General features: G+C 52.3%; 1 protein-coding gene across 2 annotated transcripts in view; it reads right to left on the bottom strand.

The window, feature by feature from the left end:
• SIN3B (SIN3 transcription regulator family member B) overlaps window positions 1–21,410 on the bottom strand; it is a 35,387-nt gene that overhangs the window by 10,090 nt on the left and 3,887 nt on the right. The window contains exons 4-13 of one of the 2 annotated variants that reach the window (XM_036032504.1): window positions 18,271–18,471; window positions 14,454–14,597; window positions 9,740–9,839; window positions 7,967–8,089; window positions 6,761–6,850; window positions 6,195–6,313; window positions 4,324–4,531; window positions 3,392–3,508; window positions 1,867–2,105; window positions 1,013–1,196 (exon numbers count right to left, since the gene is read on the bottom strand). In XM_036032504.1, the coding sequence (XP_035888397.1) occupies window positions 1,013–1,196; window positions 1,867–2,105; window positions 3,392–3,508; window positions 4,324–4,531; window positions 6,195–6,313; window positions 6,761–6,850; window positions 7,967–8,089; window positions 9,740–9,754 (1,095 nt within the window). In that variant the 5' untranslated portion in view covers window positions 9,755–9,839; window positions 14,454–14,597; window positions 18,271–18,471. The remainder of the gene's footprint in view (window positions 1–1,012; window positions 1,197–1,866; window positions 2,106–3,391; window positions 3,509–4,323; window positions 4,532–6,194; window positions 6,314–6,760; window positions 6,851–7,966; window positions 8,090–9,739; window positions 9,840–14,453; window positions 14,598–18,270; window positions 18,472–21,410) is intronic. The other variant, XM_028519694.2, reaches the window with a different exon arrangement.

The following is a 21,410-nucleotide window of genomic DNA, read 5'->3' as shown; positions in this document are numbered from 1 at the left end:
GACCCCACGGATGGGGGCACGTCTCAGGCTTTGAGGTCCCCTGTAAGGAGATCAGATAGGTGGGAGGATAAAGCCAGGGGCCAAGCGGTGGGCCCTGCAGGAAAGAAGCTGTCCCAGGAAGAGGGAGGCAGGAGGGAAGGATCTCTGGGCCACCACCCAGTGACATGGAAGAGCATGCACTCTGGACAGGGCACCCCCCGTAGCCAGCTCCCCCACCTTCAACTTCTGTCCTGTAAGAGGAGGTACGACTGCTTGCTGCTTATGTGAGGAATAAAGGGGAATACGTGACCAGCCCACGCACATGTTCAGTCTTTGATGCCGCTGTCTCTGTCTCCTTGGCACAGCCCGGGAGCAGCAACCCTCCTGTGCTACTCCCTGGAGCACTGGCCAACCTTCCTGCCCTGCCCCCCCACCCCTCAGTGGCCTCCATCTCCCTGCCAGGCCACCCTCTATGTGCTTTTCAAAGGTCCAGATTCTCAGAGCCCAAGAGGCCAGCCCTGCCCCAGTTTTGTGGTTCAGGGCCCATGAGCCCAGGTGCTCCGAGACTGGCAAGGAGGCATGGCGCAGCTGCTGGGTGCTGGAGGGGGAGCCCCAGGGCCCAGAGCTCTGGTCTCCTGTGACTGGCCTTGGCAAGTGGCCACCTCTGGTGCCTCAGTTTCCTCTCTGCTAAAACTTGGCTAACAAACTTTCACAGGAAGATCTGTGAGCAAGAGTTATACTGGATGTTCCCTCTGGGGGTTGAAACACTGCCCTGCACACACTGGTGGTAGAGAAAGGAACACCACTAGTACCAGGCCACTGAGAAAGGCCCGCCCCTCAAGGCCCGCGAGGTGGGGAGGTGGGGGGGTGAGGGAGCACTCCAGCTGACAACAGTCCTCCCCTGACCAGCCCTAGTCTGCGTGCTGCAGAAACGTCCACCCACACCCCTACACGGCCCTGTGAGGGCGATGCCTCCAGCCCTGGCCCAGCACTGGGACAGAGGCACAGGGACCAGTGCGGAGGAGGGCCTCACCTCGTCGTAGACACTCTCGATCTCGTTGAGCAAGCTCTTGGAGCGAAGGGCCTTGGTGTCATTCTGTTTGAAGTTCACAGCCTGGTGGTCCAGGGACTTGAGGTACGCCTTCTCATACTGCTCCCGCCAGATTTTGTTGAAGCCCTGCTGGGCCTCCCGCCACTCCTCTTCCTTGGCCTTCAGCCTGGGGGGCCACAGGGGCTCAGCACAGGGAGAGCGTAGGAACACCCAGGACACCCACCTGAGTCGTCCCTACATAGGACCAGCCTGTCTTCCTCCCACAGCCCAGCCACTGCACTGCAAACTCGGGACAGCCAACTCCAGCCTGTGTTGACTAAAGGAGGGAGGGTGGGGGCCACAGCCCTGGAGGACCAGCATGGCTGGTTTCATGGTTTCTCAAATATAGATGCCATGGGACCAACCTCCTCCTCGTCCTGGCTCCTGCCACTGACGATATTTCATGTAGCTCTTGGCTCCACTGTGAACTCCATGAGGGAAGGGACAGTGTGGGCCTTACTTAGCTCCACCACCCAAGGCAAAACATAGCACCCAACTGAGGGCAGCCACTTTACACCCGTTCCCTGTTGTGGAAAAGCTGCTAAGACACATTTCTACATGAAAGGCAAGCTGTGGTACAGGTCCCACTTCTAATGGTGAGATCTAATTATGTGTGGGTGGCTGAGGGACTCGGACTATTAAGTACACTTTCCTCTCGAGAAGGGAACAGGAAGAGGAAGAAGACCGGAAAACCCAGTGAGCCAGCCTGAGGCCCCAGAGACCCCCACCCAGCCTTGTGATGACACCTGTGACCTACAACACTCATGAGTTCCCAGGGAACCAGAAGCCAAGGAAACCTTTTGAGGACGACAGGGACAGCAGTGACAGGGTTTTTCTTGAGGCTCTCGATGATCTCAGGGGCCTTGTCCCCATAGATCCGATGGATGGCGCGACGTTGGATCACCTCAGACGTGCCCCCCAGACAGTCGTCCAGCCGGAACTTATCCTGGTCTTCTGGCGCCATCCGGGAGAGTTTCTTCTGCACACTCTCCAACACCCGAATCGTGGCCAGGTTGGTCTCTAGGACGACATCTAACTATGGAGAGGAAGGCGGGAAGAGGTCAGGGGGGCCCTGGCGGGGGCCAGCCAGGAGAAAGGCTGCTTGGACAGAGCATTCAGGATGCCAGGCCTTCAGACGCAGGGCCCTCAGTGAGTGCAGCTGATTACCGGGCTGGGGCCCAGCCACGGGGGGCACAAATGCAGGACTCAGCACTGGGGGGCTGAGAGCCATGGGCTGCTTACCGCTGGCTGACCCCCTTCAGGGGCATAAAGAGCAAGTTTTGCCTGGCAAAAAAAGGGAAGGGACCCGTGGTGCATGTAACCCCTGGATAACTCTCCGGGTGTGTGTAGGGAGAGTCAATCCCCAAAGGGTACACACACCGTGTAACTCCATTTACGACACAGTGAGAGAGACAGAGGACAGGTCAGTGTTGCAGGGGCAGCGCTGGGTGGGGCCGGGAGGGAGGTGTTCAGATAAAGGGCAGAACAAGGGTGCTAGCGGTGAGGAGCCATTTGCTGTCTTGGCTGTGGTGGTAGATTCACAAACTACCAAAGGTGGGAAAACCGCCCAGAGCTGAACACACGTGTGCGCACAATACGGGCACGCACACACAAATTCAGTCCAACTGGGCAGATGTGCCAATGTCGCTGGCCTGGCTGTGATACTCTGACAGGGATTTATAAGCTGTCAGCACTGGGGAAAGGGAACCCGGACTGCTGTGCAATCCCTACACTGCACGTGACTCTACGGTGACCTCAGCCTCCCTCTCGCTAGAAAATTAAGTTAGTTTTCAAAATTAACTTCAGCCCTGGCTGGTGTGGCTCAGTGGATTAAGCACCGGCCTTCAAGCTGAGAGGCTGCAGGTTTGATTCCCTGTCAGGGCACACGTGTGGGCTGTGGACCAGGTCCCCAGTTGGGGGAGTGTGATGTATTTCTCTCACATCAAGGTTTCTCTTCCTCTCTTTATCCCTGCCTTCTCGTCTCTTTAAAAAAATAAATAACTAAAATCTCAAAAAAACTAAGCTTATTTTTAATTCAAATAGTTACATTAAAAAATAAGTAATTAAATTCAATTATATTGCCTAGCCAGCCCAAGGGAGAGCAAGGCAGGAAAGAGACCTGTATGAGCTGCCCCTGCTGGGAAGCGCTGGCACTCGACACTCGAGAGGATGCTGAGGAGTTAGGCAGCATCAGGGTACCTCCCAGGACAGACAGGGCGATGAGCAGGGGAGAGAGGGCAGCAGTGTGGAGGAGGGGACGGCCACCCCAACTGGGCCAGGACCCAGGGCCACCCAGAGGGCCTGGAGCACCAGCACACGCACCTCAAAACGCTCGTCCTCACAGCGGTGCAGCTGTTCCTCATAGGGCGTCTTCTTGGAGCTGACGAAGGTAGAGTCCTCCGACCAGGAGGGGAAGGAGACCCAGGTGTCATTCAGCACCTGCACCAGAGGAAACGCTGTTACCCGGGCGCCAAGCCCTGACAGCCAGACCTGTTCACTGTGTTGTCTAGTGTAAAACATACGAGAAGTAACAGCATTCTGATTTCACAGTCCACTCCCTCACATACAAATAGTTACCATTAATTTTAAAGTGGCATTAAGAGAAAACATGACTTTGATCAAAGTGAACGAATCACACTATTTCAGGGATCAGCAAACTTTCTCTGTCAAAAGCTGGATAACAAATATTTCAGGTTTTATGGGCTTGTGCAGACTTGCCAGGACCATGCAACTCTGAGTCCTACTAAAGTAGCCACAAGCAACATGCACATCAAAGGGTGTGGCTGTGTACCAATAAAACTTTATTGATAAACACAACCAGTGGGCCAGCTCTGGCCTGGGGCCTGGTCCACAGACTGTTCTTTGCTGACCCCTGGCTACGCCCTGGGGCCCAGCAGGCACTCTGAAGTTCTGGGCACACGGTAACAGTCTGTGCTCCAGCCTGCAGAGTGTTCGACTGCCAAGTGAAATGGGGCCTTACTGAGGCCAGTGGGCCCAGGACTATGCAGGCTTACAGCCGAAAGAAACCCAAGTCAAAAATGATGGAGAAACACGCCAAATGCCAACCTGGTGCCGTAGCTTGCCAAAACTGCCACTAGGGCATGAAACTGTCATCGCTGCTCAGGTATCTGCCACATCCTGGCACCATCCAACATCTGGGGGACTGACATTCAGTCTTTCCCCTGGCACGTGGGAGTGGTGGGTGTTTTACGGGTCATGCACCACATGGGCCGACACAAGCCCTGGGGAGTTACCTCCTTGCAGATGGCCGTCCTCCCACTGCACTTGGGCTGCTGGTAGGTTTTGGGGAGTGCCCGGTAGCTGGATCCGATGCGCTTGCAAGATGAGTAGTCAATTTCCCGGCTTATTCCATCCCCAGATCTGTCGCTCATGGGCGGGGCGAATGATAGCTCTTTCACCCCCAGGAAGGACTTAAATTGTGCAAAGAGTTCTGGAAATTTCCTTCAGAAATAAAGACAAATAGTTAGTCGGCACCTCTGGGGCCTTCTGGAAGTGATCTAGAGATTTCAGAATAGCTCTGTAGAGACACTTGTGGTCACAGATGGTCAGAATACAAGGTCAGGGAAGAGAGGCAAGAGGCAGAACCTAGCGCCAGATGTACAAAAAGTCCCACCTGGGAGTGAATCTGTCCCCCCAAACTCCATCACCAGCCAGGCCCCACCACTTGCAGGATGGCCCTGAAACACACTGGAAAGAAAACCTAGACTGGCAGAAGCTGGGCCGGCAGCGTTCCTTCACTGGAAGAGCCAGGGCTGAGCAGCCTGCCCTCACCTGCCTCTGCAAGTAAGGTTTCCCTGGCACAGTGACAGCCTTCCCTGATGCATCACTTGTGGCTTCTTTTGCACCATGCCACCGTTGGGTAGTCCTAGCCCCTGGCCCCTGACAGATCAGATCCATCTGCCAGGCTCTGCTCCAGAGTCTTCCTCCCCCAGGGGAGGGACCCTCTTGGGGATACCCTCTATGAATACAGTCTCATGAGTCATAACGTAACTGCCACGCATGTTGATGGGAAGGTTTTCATGCAGTCCACCCTGGCGTCCCCTGGACTAATGTTTAAATGAGTATCAAATCTTACTCAAAGTGTGCAGTTACTGTGACAGCTGGCACGGTGATCCTGCCATGACAAAGCCAGGCAGTCTCCTCCTCTGGAGATGCCTTTAGGGATAAACAGATCACACGCACAGTCGTGTATAACGCACACTCCCCATATTCCAGACTGTAGTTTAAGGGTCTCACATGCACACACAATGCCCACGTAGAGCTTCCTGAAACTGTGGTCAGACTGGCTAAGAAACTTGCATAACATGACAGGGCTGGGGAGGGGAGGCTGCTGGGGCAGCTGCTGGGACCTGGCCAGGCCCCTTTTCCCAAGGTCACTGGGCACGAACCGCGTGCGCACTGGCCTCCTAGAACATGCTCACCCTCCCAGCAGCTGCCCCGGCCTACGGTCTGCCCACACACAGCAGCCCACGCTCTGTGGCAGGACGGGGTTTCTCTTCAGGCAGCTGGGACGCTAGGCAGCCTTTTATTCTTCCTGCAGTTTCTGACTGTTAGAATTTTAAAAGCCTACATTAAGAGAATCTGCAAGGTTTCATGTCAACTGGAAAAAGCTGATCCCAAAAGACACTGTATGATTCTGTTTCTATAGTACTTCTGTCACGTAAATGTCAGGGATGCAGCACACATGAGTGGCTGCCTGAGGCTTGGGGGGACACAGGCCTGTGACTCTGGAGCCGTGGTGCGTCCTGACTGTGGTAGTAGACACACGCCCCTCCCCAGGTGTAGAGCTGTACTCACATAAACACACGAGTGTGCACACACGGGTACTAGAAACAGGGAAACCTGTGAAGATGGGAGGCTGCCCGAGAGTCGCCATTCTGGTTGGGGTGCTGACTGCAGATGTTATCACGGGAAGAACAAGTTCTAGGGTCTGTGTTCTTCCTCATGACTGCCCGTGAGTCTCTAACAAGCACCACAACAACGGCTACTTCAAGACAGTATCAATAAAAGCACCCACTACTTTTCAAAAAGAACAGCCCAGGAAAGGTGGACAGAGTTTACAACAACAAGACTCATGTGGAGAGCCTGGGGTAGTGTTGCTCACCCTAAAAATGGGCTGACGAGCTGGAGGAGCTCAGAGCCGGACACAAGCTCCTGGTTGAAGAGGGCGATGCAACGGAGAAAGTTCTCATAGACCTCCTGGCTCTTCAGGACCCTGCGCACCTGCAGAAGAACAAGTCAGGAAGCCTTGCAGGCTGGGCTCAATCCGGCTCCCACCTGGTCTGGACACCACCAGGCACAGGACGTCACCATCACAGGTGTGCCCAGAAGTGACTGGCAGTGGTCTGCAGGGCTGCGCTCTCCTTGCAGCCGTCCGCAGTTCAGATAGCATGGGATACCTCGCTGGCCCTGGGTGGGAGCCCCAGCAAGATCCCTGCTTTAGAAAAGTCACACAGCTGGGGAGTGGCAGACGTGTCCTCAAACCTGCTTCTGACCCTGAGTTCTGTCACCTCCTGTCCGCCACCTGCCATCTGTTCAATGATGGCCCACAGTCCCTTCCACAGGGAAAGCTGGTGCTAGCCCCATCTCCCAGACCCACCCACAAGCCCCCTTCCGAACCTGCTCCCTTCCCAGGAGCTCTCACCCTGCACTGTGAGCCCCACCGGTCACCTTGTCAAAGAAGGAGAACTCCTGCAGGGTCCCGTACTTCCCCACAGCAGCAATGGACAGGTCTTTGGTACCACGCAGCTTCATTTTCTTCTGTGGAGAGAAATTCGTGTTGTCAGGGCTCTGTGTGTCCCGTGGGTGGCCCCTCTGTCCATCTCAGTCAGTCTCAACACCGCTAGCTAGCACTGAGTTCTTCCGACAGAATCCATCACTGGGTGCTGGGTGAGGTCAGCGCAGGACCCTGTGGATGAAAGTCTCTGACCATCCACCTCCACTTCTGTGACCCAGTGAAGAGTGAAGGTCACATGACTGCCCCGCCCACAACCTGGGATCTAAGTCCAACAGTTTAGGGCTTTCAGTAACAGGTGGGGCCATCATAAAGCTGGAACAGCAGGGAGCTGTTCCCCTGGACACAGTTATCAGAAACCTCTCCCCTGCCTGTTTTGTCTTATGGGCCATGACAGTGATGGGAAGGGGACAGGAAACAGATGGGGAGAGGACTGAACTGGTGGAATACTGGAGAAGCCTGGGTTTTAAATCTCCATGGAGCCATTTGTCTCTAAGCTGGACTAGGACCTAAACTTGGCTGCACTCGGAGCCTACAAAACCATCTCCCAAGTGCCTGAAGAACGATGGTGACGTGTTGGGAGGACACAGGAGCCAACCCAAAAGGGCCTCACTGGTCAACCCTGGGGCAATCTGGGCACCACCGAGTCCATGCTGACACAGGTAACTGAATCAACATGGCTGAGGCAGCAGCCCTTCCTTACAGCAGAAAGTCATTAGGGAAGGCACAAAGAACAGCGGAACCGGAAAGTCATTGCCATGGGTGATGAGTGCAACAGGAGCTAGAACTCAGGCCCTCTCCTCCCCCGGCAGGGCACCTGGCGCAGTGACCCACCTGTACACAGGGCCCTACCCCTGAAAGAAACAAGCAGAGCATCACTTCTGGTTTCTCGAGGAGGAGGTAACACTCCTCACAACCATCTTGTGAGACAGACACAGATGAGGAGCCACCTGGGAGGTGAGCTGACTTCCCAAGCTTCCACAGCTGGTGCACTTCAAGCCAGACCAGGGTCCAGGCTCAGCCTCCTGCCCCAGGCTGACCGCTCAGGGCCTGTGAGTGCTGCTGCCCAGGCCACCTACAGATAAGGCGTGGCTGCTGGGCTGCCATACACTTAGACACCTACACTCATGGCTGACAGTTACCTTGGCCGGTGCCGACACGGGACGGAGAAGCGAGGGCCGGGAGCGCTTTTTGCTGTGTTCCAGGTTCTTCTCGTGCTCACTCTTCTGGACACTGTTCATTTCGCAGGGCCCGTTTCCTGTGAACTAAGGACACAAACACAGAAGGTGGTTAGCACTGGAGAGATGTGGCTGGGCCCATCAGTGTGTCTTCTCCACTTGTCTGAGTGCATACAACGGCCTGCAGCTCAGCCCCCAGCCCCAGCGAGCACTGTCTGCAGGGGCTCCGTCCACATGCAAGGTGGCCGCACCTCTCGAGATGCTCATGTTTACTGGGAGACAGACCCGTGTACCCAGGCCATGACAGTGTAACGAACAGCAGGAGGCCGGGAGAAGGCTCACAGAAGGCCACGCTGGAGGGTGGGTTCTGACAGGCAAAGAAGACCTCAGGTGTAACACGGGAGTGGGGCTTTGGTGTGTGGGGCTCACCCATTGACCACTGATAATGAGGGTCTGGTGTTCAAGGGCAGCAGAGACAGTAAAAGCCTTTCAGACAAGGGGACTGCATGCACAAAGCCCCAGCAGCCAGAGGAAGCGGTCGACGGCCACCAGGTCACTCGGGGACAGGGGGTGCCTGCCAGCTAAGTCTGTATTCTTTTCTAGGATGAGCAGTGTCACCACTCAGTGGGGGGTCCTCGCCAGTCCTCTCAGGCCACGCCAGCCATCGACTAACAGATTATGTGGATGCTTCTCCCAAGGGGGGTGTCTATAGGGTGTCAGCAGTATTTACCAAAAAACAGTTCTGACTCTAGTCAGTATCTGCCTCCATGTGAATGTGCCACAGGCCGGAGTGTGTAGGGAAAGGTGGACGGGCTACAGCCTCTGCAAGATGCGGGAAGGGCTGGGAGGGCACACCGAAATCACCCCGCCACACTGCCTGCTCCTTGCCCCCCCCCCCCACAGTAGAGACATCACATGAAGGACATGCTCGGGGCCCACAGTGGGGCTGGACAAGCAAGCCATGCTGCCTCCAAACAGCACAGCAGCGTCCATCGGGCGAGCGAGAGCTCTGCGCCTGTGCACACTGCCAGGGATGGGTGTGCTGATACACAATTACGTGCAACAGAAGAAAAAACCGAAAAACACACAAACAGGATGCCATTTTTTAAAAAAAGGATAAACCTTTATTTGCACATGCAGTGGGAGTTTCTACAAGAACACACAGAAGACACTGTGGGTGCTTAATTCTGAGGACAGTGACGGGGAAACTGAGGAAAGGAAGGGAAACTTACTTTTCATACGGATACTCTTACAGATACCTGCTTTTTTCATTAGCATGTACTATTTTATAACAATTATAATGACAATAATGAAACCCTATCGTTAACTACAGGCCAAACTTGTCCTTCAGGCGATGAACTTCTCTGGAAGTAGTTATGTGAAGATTCGGTTACTCCAAGAACCTTAGTGGAAAATTCTCCCTCATCTTTTTTGGGTACGAGAATAGGATGCAAACACCAATTCCTAAAGGAGGAGGTGAGTGGGCGACACTGTGACACATGCTGAGTGGGCTGGGGGTGGCTCCCCCACTGCTTGCCCAGCCAGGCTTGCTCAGCTAGAAGGGCAATATTAGTTAACAACATTCGTTAACAGTTCCAATTTGTAAATGCTCGAGCTAGATGGACCCCAACACCCATTTGGCTGGGGGCTGGCATATTCGTCATGCTCGGTCTCTTCCTGTAAATAAAGTTTCTTGGTGACAGAAGCTGCCTGGCCTGCAAAGTCTAAGATACTTACTATCTGGCCCTTCATAGGAAAACATCTGCCAACTCCGATCTAGGCCAAACAGTCGAGTTTAATTAGGACAATATCAAATTTCATCTTTGGTTTCTTTTTCCTGAAGTTTTAATAGAAATCCAAAAATTAATATAAAGGACTTTGAATATAAAGAGCACTTTATATAACAGATTGTACATGGGTGTTTTTAATAACTTAAAATCTGATTCAATCTTTCTAAATATATAAGGTAGCTCTAATCACCCAATATACACTAAAAAACTTTGTTGAACTGATAATAAATGCCACTTAAAGAACTGTGGACAGGAAGTTTTCTGAAGGAAATGCTTACTTTTTTTTTAGCGAGGCTGGACCACGTCCAATTTTGTAAAATCCCAATCATACCACCAGGGGTCGCTGTGACCACAGAGGACAAGAGGTTCCACTCACTGGCCACCCACCCAGGGCTTAAAGAATCACCACCAAGGTGAAGTTTCATGAACTAAGAAGGCCCTTGACAAAAAACTGCTCACAGTTGGAACAAACAGTGTTCTATCAACTACCTAGTGTCTGTTGTGTGACATGCCCACAACCGCAGTGGACAAGGCTCTCCATCAGTTACACCAATCCCCGGGGGGATCCACAGCACGGATTAGCAAAGGCAGGGCCCTCGGCTCACCCTGGCCAGGCACTTCCCTAAGGAACCTTCTGACAGGCCTGGGAAGGCAGGTCCCCACTGCCACATCTAGATGAAGCTAAGGTTTGTGGAAGTGACCTGCCAGGCTCCCACAGCAAGAAAATGACAGTGAGATAAGGATCAGGTGTGCAATCGTCAGTCCTTGCTCCAGGCACTGCACCCACTGTATCTGGTCAAGGCGGTGCTGCCTTCCTGAGCCTCCCTGGGGTGTGAGGTGAGGACACATTCCTCGCCCCTTGACTTCCACCAGAGTAGCGAAAGCAGGCAAAAACTCGCCCAGGCCTTCTTTCCCATGAACGTGGGCTGCCTCTGGACTACTCAGTGCTGATGGCAAAGGCTCTGGGAAGGCCAGCCATGGACATTACTGTGTACCCTTCCCCCTGTGAGGACAAGTTCAAGGAAAGAGCTGCCAAGGCTGAGGTCAGAGCTGAGATACAAGACCCAAATCCAAGAGGATGAGAGCCAAAGAAAATTTACCAAGCATACAAGGGGGTACTATGGGGCTTCACAGAGTGCGACAGAATGCAGCTCAAGCTACCAGGGATGCAGAAGGAGGGGGTGAGACTTGCTGAGGAAAGGAGGAAGACAGAGCACTGAGCCCGTGCAGGGCCCTGCAGGAGACACTTGGAGAACAACTACTTGCTGGGTTCCCCCCTGAGCAGGAGGGCCGGTTAATCTCGTGGAAGAGAAGGAAAGGAGGCCCAGGAGGTGATGCGGTGGCTCCAGCCCATGTACAGCACCCGAGGAGGCTGAGTGCTGTGGCCCAGGCTGTGTGCTCACAGGGCTCCATCCAGTCCCTCAGCCCCCTAAGACACCCAGGGCCCCAGCTCCAGCACTTAGCAGCAGCTCCACTGATAGGCACAGGGCTTCTCTGACTTGGAGTCAGGAAGTTTTTCCTGGTGGCATCCCTGCTAAGGGTCCTAGAGACAGCGACACAGGGCAGGTAGAGTGTGTGAGAGACACGGGACAAACAACAGCCCACCCTGACCGGACCAAGAATGCTCAGAGCATCTAAACCCAGACTCTGGTGGCCCCTGATCTCTCTTCGAAGCCACTGCCCCCAGCCCTGCTTCCACAGTGTCTGCATTCAGAAGAGGTGGTGATGACACATGAAGGGGGGCAACTTTTCATGCGCTCACACTCCAGGTCATCATCACGGGCAGAGAGGAAGAAAAATGAAAAAAGGAAACAAAAGTCAACAAACTAGGGAGAGAAGGGAGCTTCCGCAATCTGATAAAGGGCGTTTATGAAAAACCCACAGCTCGCAGCACACTCAATGGTGAAAGACTTCAATCTCTCCCTCTAAGATCAGGAACAAGACAAGGATGCCTGCTTCCACCACAGTACTGGGGGGTTCCACCAGGGCAATGAGACCAAAAAAAGAAATAAAAGGCATAAAAACTGGAAAGGAGGAAGGAAAACTGTATTAGCGGGTGGAGTAGTTTGATATACAAAAAATCCTTGCAAATGCTCAAAAACAAAGCTAATCAACAAATTCAGCAAAACTGCAGGTTACAAAATCGACACACAGAAAGCACACAGAAGTGGTCTTTCTATATGCTAGCAATGGAGGATCAAAAAATGCAATTAAGAAAACAATTCCGAGTGCTGGCCTGCGAACCAAAGGCTTGCTGATTTGATTCTCAGTCAGGGAACATGCTGAGTTGCAGGACATGTTCCCAGTGGGGGGTGCTCAAGAGGCAACCACACACTGATGTTTCTCTCCCTCTCTCTCTAAAAATAAATATCTAAAAAAAGAAAACAATTCCATTTCCGAACGTATAAAAAATTAATAAATTTAACCAGGGCAGTGCAAGACATGTACACTGAAAACTAGAACACATTGCCGAAAGAAATTAAAGACAACTTAAGTAAACGGAAAGATGCTTCATGGTCATGGATTAGAAGGCTTAATATTGTTAAGTCGACTACTCCCTGAACAGCTGAAAGATTCAATGCAATTCTTATCAACAGAAATGGTGACTTTCAAAGATCACCAGGAAAAACTGATCTTTAAAGTCATATGGGATTGCAAGGGTCCCTGAAGAGCCAAAACAATCTTGGAAAAGAACGAAGTTGGAGGCTTTCAAACTCACTACAAAGCTACAGTAACCAGGACAGCGTGGTGCTGGCGGCCTAAGGGAAGACACGGAGATTAATGGATTAGAAACCGAGAGTCCAGAAATAAGCTCATACAACCATGGCCAACTGGTTCTCAACAAGGGTGCCAAGACCACTTATGGGAACAAAAGAGCTTCTTCAATAAATGATGCCAGGGTGACTGGATCTCCGCATGCAAAAGAATGAAGTGGGACCCTTACCTCACACCATATACAAATACTAACGCAAAAGGGATCAATAACCTAAACATAATAGCTAAAACTATACAACTATCAGGAAACACAGGGAGAAACCTTCCTGAGTGTAAAAGATTTGGCAACGGATTCTTAAACTAGACACAAAAAGAAAGCATGAGCCACATCAACAACCAAGAGACAAACTAAAATACGGACGAAGGACTCGAATGCACATTTCCCCAAAGAAGGTATACAAACGGCCGCTAATTACATGAAAAAATGTTCACTATCACTAGCCATCAGGGAAATATGAATCAAAACCACAATGAGATACCACTTCACAGCAACCATGAAGGACATAATCTTTTAAAAAGAGGAAAACACCAAGTGTCAGTGGTGGGGAGAAACCGCTGGTGAGAGCACAAAATGGTGCAGCTGCTTTGGAAAACAGTCTGGAGGTTCCTCAAAAACCTGAACACAGAGTGACAACATGACTCAGTAATTCCATTCTCAGGTACAGACCCCTAGGAAGTGAAAACAAGAACTCAAAAAGATCCTTGTACACATGTGCACATCGGCAGTACTCACAACTGCCAAAAAGCAGAAATCACTCAAATGTCCACTCACGCAGAAACAGAACATGGTCCATCCACACAATGGACCATCACTCAGCCATGAAAAGGAGTGACACACCGACACACGGTGTAGCATGGATGGACCTTAAAATATGCTCAGGGAGAAAAGCCAGACATGAAAGGCCACATGTTGTATGACCCCATTTATATGGAAGATCTAGAACAGGCAAATCCGTAGACAGAAAGCAGACTGGTGGATGTTAGGGGCAGGGGGAGTGACTGTAATGGGAATGGGGTCTCCTTTTGGGGTACTGGGAATGTTCCAGAACTAGACAGAGGCAGTGCTTGCACAACATGTAAATGCATTAAATGCCACTACATTGTATGCTTTAAAATTCTGTCCTGGCTGGTGTGGCTCAGTGGACTGAGTGCCAGCCTGTGAACCAAACTGTTGCTAATTCCATTCCCAGTCAGTGCACAGGCCTGGGTTGCGGGCTAGGTCCCCAGTAGGGGGCACGTGAGAGGCAACCCCACATTGTTGTTTTTCTCCCTCTTTCTCCCGCCTTTCCCCTTTGCTGAAAAATAAATAAAATCTTTAAAAATAACATAAAATATAATTTTTCTTCAATTAAAAAAGAAAAGCCTCATATTCATGGAAAAGAAAAGCAGGGAATGAGAAGTGTAGTCCAGCAAACCTCAGGCCACAAGGGGGGGAAGGAGAGAAAGACCGACAATACAGTCTGCATCCTCACAGTCCCTGTCCCAGGTCCCTCCTCAGCTCTCTGCCCTTCAGTCACTGCCAAGACTCAGCCCTCCCCCACCTGCACCTGCCCATAGGGCCCTGGTTACAAGGCAGGGGGCTCTGTGGTCCTGGGCTGCAGGTCAGGAGGAATACAAGGTCCCCTCCCCTCGTCTCCACCTCCCAAAACAGCCCTCACCATCTGGCACTGTCCCTACTGAGAAAGCCTCTTCAGGATCTGCTCCAGCTTGATGTGGAGGTAGAACCTGCACTGGGGCCTCCTGGGTGTCTGTATCTTGTGTGGCTCCTGGGGGAACCCAGCATGTCCTGGGGCTCACACAAGCTTGGCCTGGCTCTGGGGCTGCAGTGAGGCATGGGGTTCTGGATGAGAAGGTGGCACCCAGGCTGGGTGGGTGCTCTCACTTACCAGGGACCGCTTGGCTTCAGGCAGGAACTGCCCAAACTCTGACAGCAGGTCCTCCTGGCCCCGGAAGAGGTTTGCCACCTCGGTGAACACCTCCTCTTCAGACATGCCTCGGAAGGGCCGGCCCTTCGTGCTTAGCTGCTCCTTCTGCCAATTGTGAGGAAAAGGAAAATGAGCTGTTAGCCACGAAACCAGGCACCAAGGCTGTGACATTCAAGCATCTCACTGTGGAGGACACAGAAGGACAGCTATTGCGAGAGGGGCCCGGCCTGCCACCTTGGGGTGCCCTGTGCCAGGCTCCCTTGCCTGGACCTTATTCCACAGCATAGCCTGAGCACCCTGGCCTTGGATGGGGTCCATGCTAGGAGTGTGAGGGGAGGCGGGCAGTGGTCCCAGCCCTCTCAAGGGCAAGGGAGCATGTACTGCCAGGCAGAGGGGGTGTGACGATGGCACTGGGCCTCAAAGGGAGGAGGGTAAAGAGGAAGGGACGCCACTTCTGGGCCAATGAAATGGTTCGCCAAGTCACTAAGACCTGAGGGTTGACAAAAGATGATGGCCTGACCCAGTGCTCAAAGTGACAAGATGAAGACCAGAGGGGACCTGGGTCTGGAAGGCAGGAAGCACAGGCAGAACTCAAGATGTACATTAGAAATAAGTCTCTGTAAGCTTTACACCTGGAAATGTGACTGAGCAAGAGGCATCAGAGGCCGGGGCCCTCCCAGGGCGCAGGGCTTTCCTGCTCCACATGCCCCCTCCAGGGCCACAAAGGGGAATGAGCCAATGGCCTCCCTCTTCCCGGTCTGCTGCACCCCAAGGGAGGCTAGTTTTCAATCCCGTACCCATAGCACGTATTTATGAGGGGGAAAAATAACTGCCTCCCCAGCCCCACCCCCAAAGTCACCAGGACACTTGAAATCCAAAGAAAAAATGGGCGAAGACCACTCAGTTTAGAGAGGGTGCCACCTCTCTACAGTGGAACAACGATCAAACAGCGCTACTTTGCTCATCAGACCGACAAAGATGGAAAGGACCGGCTTTCCGACGAGGACGTGGGAACCATGAAGTGGAAAGGAAGACTGGTGCCACCTGGAGCAGGGAAAGATGGCGCTATCTACAACCATGTGACAGGTGCACACCCTGACTCAGGGACACACTTTCTGGGGATGTTCCCATGGAGACAGTCAGTTCTGTTCCAATGCTTATTTTGAACACATGTTTGTTTGAGCTTGACACGCACACTAAGGCATCAAGAGAGTGCAGTGCAGAGTCTGCGATTGCTTATGTGGGTGAGGGCAGAAAAATCGCAGAGCTGACGGAGTAGTGTGGGAATATACCCCTCCCCTCAACATCTGTTAGGAGCAACCCACTGTCCCCACAGGAAGTTACAACACCCATTTCAGGAAACCTCCTCCCAGCACTTCCCAGTGACCCACAGGCTTCAACCTTTTCCACCCAAGGGTGAACCTCAGGTCTTTCCAATGTCAAGTGCCAGGAGTGCGGCAATATTCATGTCATTCTTAGCCATTTAATGTGTTCTATGGCACTACCATTTTCAGTAGGTGCCTTTTTTAAATGTTTTGCTAACACAGTTTCCCAGTGGCGTGCTCTGACCATTTTCCCATAAGCTCTGTGGCCGGCGTGAATTTTCAGAGCAGGGTCACTTTTAGGAATCTCCTGTGTCCCACTGAGGCAGAACTGGCTGTGCTCACCCACATACACATGGGACACATTCATGAAGTTGGGCAATGGAGACCGGCTCCCCACAGATGACCCAAGGCAAGCACTGTGTGAGACGATAACCTCAGTTAACCGCATTTGACGCAGGAGCAGTACCACCAGTGTTACGGCCATTTGACAGATTAGGACCTGAGGCTCAGTGGCATGAGGGAAAGGGCTCTGAGGGGGCAGGGCTAAGGTCTGAACCAAAAGCCCAACAGAGATCGAAATCCTGTAACGTGGGCAGATTTACCCAGCGTTGCTGGCTTTTGGCCTGACAACGTCTTTTTAAAAACCTAAGCCAATGTTCTAAAATCAGAACAGTTCACACAAAAATTCACTTTTAGCTACTCTTGAAGAAACAGCCAGCCTGAGGTCCAGGCCATTAGGAGGCTTGTTTGAAATGCAGATGCTGGGCAAGACCTGAGGAGTCACAACCCAGGGGAGGCCCAGGCGCCTGTGTTTCCCACCAGCTCCCAGTGGCTCTGGCTGGAGGACGCGGAGCTGCACCTTCCCCAGTGAGTCTTCTCTGAAGGAGTCTGTGGCCCATGCACATGACTTTGGATAATGACCGTGGATAAATGTCTAACTTCTTTGCCTCTCCATTGCCACCAACAGAACAGACACCTCCCAGCCCCTAAGCTGTAATGACCCCGTGGTCTGTGAAGGACCCACAAGCTCCTACCATACCAAACATCGTCGCCCCCAGCCCTGGCCCCATCGAATGTTCACAGCTGCCACTGCAATCGCCCCCCTATGACAAGCAAGCCCTCACCACAGCACACACACTACTACGTACAGTCTAGACGTGAGTCTGATGGGACCATGCACACTGCCAGCACCACTGATGGCAAAAGTCTGTTGTGTCACAACAGCTTCCCTGGGTTTACAGGAAGCAAACCCCATCAATCTGACCTACACTTTTGGCCAAAGGGAATTCCACTTCTTTACCTCACTTATCAAGGTTGTGCAGAAGATTTCATTTCTAAAAGTTAGGTTCCACTGCTTAGAAAAATAAAAGGAAACCCCACGTCTGGAAGAGGATGATGTCCAAATTCCTTGTATGACAGAGAGGTCCCTCAGCACTGGCCTGCCTGCATTTCCCGTCATGTCCCCTTCTGACCCCTGGGCCTTTGCACAGGGTGTCCCTGACACCAAGAGCCCACCCTTTATCTGTACTTGTGCACCTAATGGTTCTGACCCATTTGTCAAGATTTAACCTGAATACCTTCTATCTGACCCCCACACAGAGGGCAACCGTTAATCCTGATGTCCTTCTTTGCAGTTTCCTTCGTTCCCACCCCAAGCACCTCTAAGTTTCTCCCACCTCTAGACTGCACTCCAGGGCAGCAGCGACCTTTCATCTCCAGCACCTGCACAGGGCCCAGCTGTAATCAGCAGAAACAAAGGAAGCTGTGTGGTCTAAACAATAACAAAGTCATCTTTTAATTAAAAGAGTATCCCCTCAGGTTCTCTTTAAATCCCTCTGATGTACGTTTCCTTGGGTGCACAGCTGCCTCAAGGAGTAAATTAAAGTAAAAACTACACAGAACTCCAACAGGTATTTGTACACCCATGTTCACAGCAGCCAAAATGTCCCTCAGCAGATGACTGGACAGAGTGTGGTCCATCCACACAATGGGATAGTACTCAGCCTTAAAAAGAAAATTCTGACACCTGCCACCACAGGTGCTGGTGAGAGAAGCCAGTCACAAAAGGACAAACACTGCAGGATCCCACTTACGTGAGGTCCTCAGAGGAGTCCACAAATGCACAGAGACAGAGAGTAGAATGGTGGGTGGCAGGGGCTGGGGGAGGGGTGTTAGTGTTTAACAGGGACAGAGTGTCAGTTCTACAAGATGAAAGGCGTTCCGCAGATGGATGGCGGCGGCGGCTGCACAACAGTGTGAATGTGCTTACTGCCACTGAACTGAACACTTAAAATGGTTAAAATGCTAAGTTTTATAGTATCTGTATTTTACCACAGTAAAAAAGCCAGATTTTTACAGAATTCCATAATTCAGACAAGAAAATGCTTCTAATGCACCCAACATGGGATGATGCTAGGAACAGCCACAGAGAAGTGGAACCAGAAGCCTCCTACCTGGTACGTATGCAGTATCTCTAGGAATGACCTGTAGATCTCAGGGTGGTCCAGGAAGCGGGTCTTAATCTTGTTCACATAGCTGATGGCGTTGTTGAACTCCACAGAATCTGACTCCAAGGGCACCTGGGGCTTGTCCTCCTTGTACAGCAGCTGTTGTTTGAAATTCTCAGCACAGTCGCTGTGGTTGTGCGAATTCTCCTGACAACAACATGACAGTGAGTTACCAGCAGCTGGATACCAGGACACTGTGACAAATGCCAGGCCAGGCCACTGTCTGTACAACAGGCAGAACCCGGCACAGAGCCGAGTGCTCTACTGAGACACAGGAAAAGGTTCCTTCTGGGAGTCTGGAGGGAGGGGTGCAGACAGGGGCCCCACAAGCATGCAGACTGCTCCTCCTGGGCAAGTCTCACATGCTCGCCTCCACCTGATCCTTCCCTACCGGGTCAGAGCGCACAAAGGGTTGAGGAACACCCTGCAATTTGAAAAATTAGCATTTGTGAGAAATATACAAAGTGTGGACTGTTTAATCCTTTCTGGAGAGAAGTTTCGGCCTCTTTGTAAGAGAAGACTTCCCACACTTTTTGCCAGCCCATTTCAGCAAGAACTGTTTTCAACTGCAGAAGCACCTGCTCTCACCAGGGACTTAGGGGTACAGGAGGCTCACTGTCCAGGCTGCCCGGACTGCGGGACTTCTGGTGCTAAGCCTCGGGCTAGTCATCTGAGAGAAGAGCGGGCCTTGCCCAGTCATCGAGCATGCCCTGCATTTGCATGCTTTTCCATCAATCCAGATGGAAAAACAGATACACACATATCTCCCCTCTGCACTCAGACTCCTGATTCTTGGCGCGTCACGCCCCACTCCCCCAGATGGTATCTGTTTCTAAACTGGCATTTTGCACATGGTTCTGATGACAGCCTCCACCTGCCTCTGACAATAGGTGGGCCATCAGGAGTGACCCTGGGCATCCTGCAGATCTCCAGCAAACAGGGGCTATTTCTCAAGCAATTTTCCAGAACCATCCTGTGCCAAACTAAAATGACCCTGTTTCCCAGCACTCTGAGCCTCTCTCTTGCTGTTTTTGTTGTACGTGCATTCCAACACGCTGTACTTATTTTGTTGTCTGTCCACCCTGGCCAGACGGCAAACACCACAGAGGTGGAGGTTCTGCTCTGTTCACAGCTGTATCCGCAGCACCACCCGAAACAGAGCTTGGGACAGAGCAGCTTCCTCCGCTGCCGGGGAACGATCAGACAGACAGTGAAGGAACAAACTGAGTCTGCTGTTCCCACTGCCCAGGAGCCCAAGCACCCCACCTGTGCCGCCTGCCGCCCATAGGGCTCCAGTAAGATGGGGACTGCAAGGCACACTGGCCGTCACCTGGGTGGGTATCCTTGTCTGCTTAGGCTGCCACAAGAAAATGCCACAGATTGGGTGGCTTCAGCAACAGAAACTTATTCCTCACAGTTACAGAGGCTGGAAGTTCTGGAGCTTGGTTTCTCCTTAGGCCCCTGGGCTTGTAGATGGCCGCCTTCTTGTGGTGTCCTCTCATGGGGTGTTCTAGAAGGAATTCCTTGAACACTCATGTTCAAAGTGGCACTTACTAGTCAAAATCACCAATAGATGGAAACCACCAAAGTGTCCATCAGCTGAAGAACGGATGAACTAAACGCGGACCATCCATACGGGGGCATGTTATTCAGCCGTAAAAAGGAATGAAGCTCTGATTCACGGACGCTCTAATATAACATTAATGAACCTTGAAAACATCACACTGAGTGAAGGAAGCCACACACAAAAGGTTATACAGGCCCTGGCTGGTGTGGCTCAGTGGACTGAGCATCAGCTTGCAAACCAAAAGGTCACCAGCTTGATTCCAGGTCAGGGCACATGCCTGGGTTGCATGCAAGAGGCAACCAGTCCATGTTTCTTTCCCCCTCTTTTCCCACTGTCTGGCTTCCCAGGTCTCCTCTGCACCTCAGTCTACGGCTGGCATAGCAGCCAAAGTGGCCTTTCCAGAACTGTCCACCAACTTCCCACACTCCTGGCTCTCTATCACACCCTCTACACTTTGTGTCCCAGCCCCACTGGCTTCCTGGCTATTTCTCAAACACACTCCCCCATTCCTACCTCAGGCCTCTACCCCACCACCAGGAAGACACCCGCTCCCCCACCCCAGGCACAGCTCCCGCTGCCGTCCTCAAGCCCTGCCCCGGCCACCTTTTGCTTGCAGTGCCGAACTCCCTCACACATTTCACATCTGTCCGTCTGAATCTCAGGATTTTCCACCTCGACTGAGCAGGCACCCCAAGAGCTGGGACTTCCAGTAAACTCCAGGGTCTGACACACAGGAGAGACGGTCTGCACTCACTCTGTGGGTGACCTGGGTAGACACGACCTACTGGGAATTGACTGAACTTCCAGACGACCCTACTCAGAGCGTGGACAGCAGGCCTCCCTTTGAATGCAATGGGGCCGTTTATCTTATAAGCTGCACTAAAGGTTTGTCTTTTTATCCCTGCCCAAGCTGGCTGTTGCCCCAGGTAAGCATAAAAAGGTCAGCTCCCAGAAGGCAGGGTCTGCCCTTGAAGGGATCTACCAACATCCAGTGTCTTCCCCTGTCCACACATGCCTGATAGCGTGTGCTTGAAGGGGGGACACAGTCAGGACCAAGACAGATGAGGGTCCTGTCTGACCTGGAGGACTCCTGGTTTTCCCAGGAAGGTAAATCTATAACAGCAGAATGTTTACTTTCTGACTTTGCTACAAAAAGGTGTGGTATGAGAGTGACACAGAGGATGACATTGGGGTTCTCTCTGCACAGGTGAGGTAACAAGGCCCAGATGACCAGATCCAAAATGGTGCCGACTATGGAAGCTGCGGCCCCAGTAAGGACACGTTCTTCCGCTCATGGTCCTCTGGGCCTCCTTTTGGCCATGCTTCCCTTGTCACAGCACATGTCTGCCAGTCTTCCCCTTCAGAATGATGTTCTCCAGCTGGGTTGATTCTGCCCCACAGGGAACACTTGGCAAGGTCTGGAGACATTTCTAAGTTGTCACACTGGAGGAGGACGTGCTACTGGAATCAGGTGGGCGGAGCAGAGGTGCTGTTCAGTGCCTTGCAGTGCAAAGGAGGC

The sequence above is a fragment of the Phyllostomus discolor genome, chromosome 8, assembly GCF_004126475.2.
Source record: "Phyllostomus discolor isolate MPI-MPIP mPhyDis1 chromosome 8, mPhyDis1.pri.v3, whole genome shotgun sequence".
In the NCBI taxonomy this organism is placed as follows: Eukaryota; Metazoa; Chordata; class Mammalia; order Chiroptera; family Phyllostomidae; genus Phyllostomus; species Phyllostomus discolor.
Note: the sequence above shows the minus strand (reverse complement) of the source record. Positions and strands in the feature narration are given on the sequence as shown.